A 5,081-nucleotide genomic window follows, 5' to 3' on the forward strand; every position below is an offset into this window, starting at 1 on the left:
ATAATATTCAGATAGATAATAAAGCTGCGGCCACATATTTATTCCAATAAAACTGAGTTGTGTGATTATTGATTGATGGTGATTAGCTTTTAGTTGCAGGTGACGGGAATGCAAATGCTAATCTTATTAAGTAATCAAGTGGTTGAGTTTAGTATGAATTAAGAGATTTACATTAGATGAATTTTACAAGAAATTTTAAGAAAAGATTAAAGAGTAATGAATTAAAGAAATAAATTATTAATTGAGTTAAAGGTAGGGAGGATGGGTACAAGCTGGTGATGCAAACAGGAGTAAGAAAGATTTGAAAAAAACTGGAATGGGTGAAACTCCATGTTCTAAGGCTTGTCCCCTTATATTTATATAAAAAACATCTTCAGTGGTGGTTTGTATGTTTGATTTAATTCTCTCAATAAACAGCCACATTTTTGTTCTCTCTCTCTGTACTACTTCAAGACTATTTTGTCCTTAGCAATATACCACCTCTAAAACTGAACACAGTTCTCCAAGTGGAACATCACCGACAACTTGTACAGGAATGATAACACTTCCTCTCTTCTGCTGGTTATGACTCTCTCTGTGTAACATAGCATCATTGAGTCAAAATGGCTCATCACTTAGGGCTCCTTTTATCAAGGCGCGCTACGGGAGTTAGCACATCGGACATTTCATCACGCGCTAACCCCCACAACAAGCTTAAAAACTAACGCCTCGTCAATGGAGGCGTTAGCAACTAGCACGGCAGGTGGTTTAATGCACAGTATTCCGCGCATTAACCACCTACCGCACCTTGATAAAAGGAGCCCTTAGTGATTATCAGATACTATCAACTCAAGGTAACTCTCCCAATCTGTGTATATCAACCTCTCACTTCCTGGAACATTCTAGAAGTTTTATGGGTGCCAGCTGATATCCTGTGGAAGTACTCACATAGCTAAGAATGCTAAATTTAGGACTGTCATTTGTGTGGTCCAATCTAGTCACTTACAAGTGCAGGCACTGACACTGAATATGGTTCATGACCACAGAACTACTTGTTACTCTTTGGACCATCCCAGAACTAACCTTAGAGAAAGGACCTCTGAGTTATTACAGAACTCTTTTATTAAAATGTGCTAAAATAAAATCTTAAGCATCTGCTAAACCATATTTAATTAACAGTATATTTAGGTTTTTTTAGTACAAGTCTTAATTTTTTCTTTAGTGCTCAGGACTTCAAAAAAATTTAAGGTGGGAGCTCTTAGCACCTCTTATATAGGCAGCACTAACTTAATTATTAATTCTACATTAACAAGTTTGTAAGTGCTCATCTTCATGAACTAGCTGGCTAACACTGGAATATTCATTCCCATTACCTACCCCATTAACTCCCCCAAATAAATAAATAAACAAGATACAAATAGTACATGCTAACAGGCAAACTATTGCAAAAACTTGAATGCACTTTCTGATCAATCCTTTTCCCCATATAAAGTGTGTGATAGCATTTAATGCAGTTTAGTAAAAGGACCCCTACATTTTTATTAGTTCTTTCCTGTTGTTTCTTTCAGGCCTCAGTAGAATAATATAACATTTGGGAAGAAAGATGCAGCCCAGTATTCCACCACTGGATGACAGAATAGCAAAAATCTCCACTGCCACCATGTACTTTCCCCTGGTGCTCAGGTATGTTGGGATGAAGGTAATCCAGACACTGCAGAAGACCAGCATGCTGAAGGTGATATACTTGGCCTCATTGAAACTATCAGGTAGATTTCTTGCTAGAAAAGCTACAATGAAGCTGATACCAGCCAGAAATCCCAGGTAACCCAGAACACAGTAAAATGCAACTATTGATCCTTCATTACATTCAATTAGTATTGTTCCAGTAAATGACCTCATATTGAGATATGGAAAAGGGGGAGCAATGAACAACCAGGCAAGACACAGAACAGTTTGAAGAAGGGAACAGCAAAGAACTATAGAAACTGAGACCCTGGAACCCATCCATTTTCGGAGTTTGCTTCCTGGTTTGGTGGCTTGGAAGGCCATGACCACAGTGATTGTTTTTGCTAGTATAGAGGAAAGAGTGATGGAAAATGTGATCCCAAAAGTAGTCTGTCTTAGAATGCAGTTCACTTCCTGTGGATGACCGATGAATATCAAGGAGCAGAGGAAGCAAAGCATGAGGGAGATGAGGAGAATGTAACTGAGGTATTGGTTGTTGGCTCTTACTATGGGAGTGTCTCGGTAATGAATAAAGATTCCCAAGATGACAGCAGTGATCAGAAAGAAGAACATGCTGATAGAAGTTAAAACAACCCCTAGAGGCTCTTCAAAAGACAGGAAAGTTATCACTTTTGGAATGCAGGCATCTCTGTTCTGATTGGACCATTCATCATCAGGGCATGTTGTACAGGTATCCATATCTGAAAAATATAGAAACATGACAGCAGATAAAGGCCTAAAGGCCCATCCAATCTGTCCTTCCCCACCATCCATTATCTTCTCTTCTCCCTAAGAGATTCCACATGTGTGTCCCATGCTATCTTGAATTCAGATACAGTTTTCATCTCCACCACCTCATCAGGAGGCCATTCCATGCATCTACCACCCTTTCTGAAAAGAAGTATTTTCTTATATTACTCCTGAGCCTATCATTTCTTATCTTCATCCTATGCTCTCTCCTAGTTTCCTTCCTTGTGGTCTGCTGATGTGAAGGGAGGAATCTTATCAAGTATTTTATACATTCTGTAAAGAAAAAACAGTCCCACCAAGCTTGTGGAGCAACAATTACACATTTTGGAGACTACATCCCTCCCCAATTTCATGAGCAAGGACCATAATAGATAACCTAAATATATTAGTAACCCTTGTGATCCATGATATCACCCACCAGTTTGGTTGGAAATCTCTCCCTCTGCACATGCAATACATTTATAGCAGCAGGCGGGCTCTCCTTCCCTGGGTAATTTCCTGAAACCAGGACGGCAACCTGGATTGCATCTGAACTCTGGAGGTATCTGAGGATTGGGAAAACAGGTTATGTAACTTCATTTTGATAATGGACATTTTTTACCAAAATGGAATGCTCCTTTTATTTATTGCTTTATTTTTCTTTATTTGTAAATTGCCCTGGTCATGTGTAACAGCATATTTCATGCTTATGAAGGCACTTATAAAAATACCCCAAAAGTTTTGATTAGAAATTATACTAGCCTCAGATCAGATGTGACAACTTTTTGGGAGATAATTTTATAAAGGATAATTAACCCCTCCCCCTGCTTTTACTAAACCATTGCATGACTTTTAGCTTTGGCAGCGGCGGTAGCAGTTTTGATGTTCATATAATTTCTATGTGTGTCAGATATATTACCGCCACAACCAGCGTAAAAAATGTGGTATGGTTTAATAAAAGGGGTGGTAAGTTATTTAGTAATATTTAGAGCTTACCAATCTAAATACATGTTATATTAGGCTATAATTGGACATTCACGCTACAGCAATTTAAAAACAAAAACTGCATTGAAAACAAACTTTAAAAAGACAGAACAGCCAACAGATTTCAAAATAGGAAAAAAACCCTACAAACAGCATCATATCCCCTCACATCCCTCCTACTTCCTGAAAAAGAATACCTTCAACTATCTATCAGAGTGGAGGAGTAGCATAGTGGTTCAAGCAGCTGCCTCAGCACTCTGAGGTGGTGAGTTCAATTCCCACAACAGTCCTTGTGACTCTGGAAAAGTTGTTTAACACTTTATTATACTAGGTACAAAATAAGTTGTAGTTAGGTGTCATTAATTCATGCTAAAGTCCTAGCGACATGATTGTAACCACAGAGAAAAGCAGCATATCAAGTCTCATACCCTTTCTTCCTATTCCAAATGAGCAGGAAGTATGTTCCAACTAAATAAATAGATGTGCCTGAAACAGCTAATTAGTGTCAATTAACCCAAATTATTTACTATATGTACACACCTGGGATCAGCACCCCAATTTAAGTGACCTATACAGAATCTGGAGGCTAAATATTTGCCCATAAAGCCAAAATATGTAATTCTTTTGACTATTTAATGACAAGTGTCATATGATACCCATTTGGATCAGCACTTCTGATCACATAAATCTGACCTGACTGAAAGAACTCTCCCAGATGATCGCTTTCTCATCAATGGTGAAATCCTTCCCTGGGGGAGCATGGGGGTTATAATGTCCAATAACTTCATAATCCCGTGTCCCATCAGGAAGCAGGATTATATTCAAGATATCGTATCCAGTGGCGAGGTCTCCATTCCCATCCATGTACATCTCTTCTCCCAGACCATTCTTAAAGTGGAGATTCCTCAGATAATGATTGAGCTAAGGAGGAAGGGTTAAATATTCAGTAAACATAGAAACATAGAAAAAGACGGCAGAAAAGGGCTATAGCCCACCAAGTCTGCCCCTTCCAATTATCCGCCCCCCAGAGTTCACTCCCCTAGAGATCCCACGTGAATATCCCATTTCTTCTTAAAATCCGTCACGCTGCTGGCCTTAATCACCTGCAATGGGAGTCTATTCCAATGATCCACCACTCTCTCGGTGAAGAAGTACTTTCTGGAGTCGCTACGAAATTTCCCTCCCCTGATTTTCATCGGATGCTCTCTGGTGTTTGAGGGTCCCATGAGACAGAAGAGATCATCTTCCAACTCGATGCCACATTAAACAAGTAATTTTAAGCTACAGTACATAAAACATTCTTTATAACTATAATGAGAACAAATTTTAAAGCCATTACCAAACGTAAAACACTCTATCTCTTCCTACAGACAGTCGGGCACAACCTTGAAGTACAGACAATAACTTGAAAGTGGCACCAAATGGCAGATAGCTATTTTCTTGCAAAAACATCAAAGTCATGATTTTTGAACCTCAGAATTCAATTGTTTTACTCTACAGACTGTATAACTTGTCTGAAGAGGGCTTTAATTTTAATGTCATCACATTCCACTGGTTGGAATGTGATGACAGTCTTATGGTCTATGTCCTGCATATGATATAGTAACAGATACAGGAGAAAATACCTTCTCACACCAGAGAAATTAAAAGAACAGTGTACATGC

The 5,081-nt window shown here is 38.7% G+C and overlaps 1 protein-coding gene across 1 annotated transcript; it reads right to left on the minus strand.

Annotated features, from left to right (window-relative positions):
- Window positions 1-1,509: 1,509 nt before the first annotated feature.
- LOC117346160 (vomeronasal type-2 receptor 26-like) lies at window positions 1,510-2,403 on the minus strand. The gene has a single exon (XM_033915564.1). It carries the CDS (start codon window positions 2,401-2,403, stop codon window positions 1,510-1,512), a length of 894 nt encoding a protein of 297 aa, XP_033771455.1.
- Between the last annotated feature and the right edge of the window lie 2,678 nt (window positions 2,404-5,081).

Source organism: Geotrypetes seraphini, chromosome 12, assembly GCF_902459505.1.
Source record: "Geotrypetes seraphini chromosome 12, aGeoSer1.1, whole genome shotgun sequence".
Lineage (NCBI taxonomy): Eukaryota > Metazoa > Chordata > Amphibia > Gymnophiona > Dermophiidae > Geotrypetes > Geotrypetes seraphini.

What these genes read in the sequence shown, in the direction of transcription:
- LOC117346160 (XM_033915564.1), bottom strand. Translation starts at nt 2,403, where the DNA reads ATGGATACCTGTACAACATGCCCTGATGATGAATGGTCCAATCAGAAC.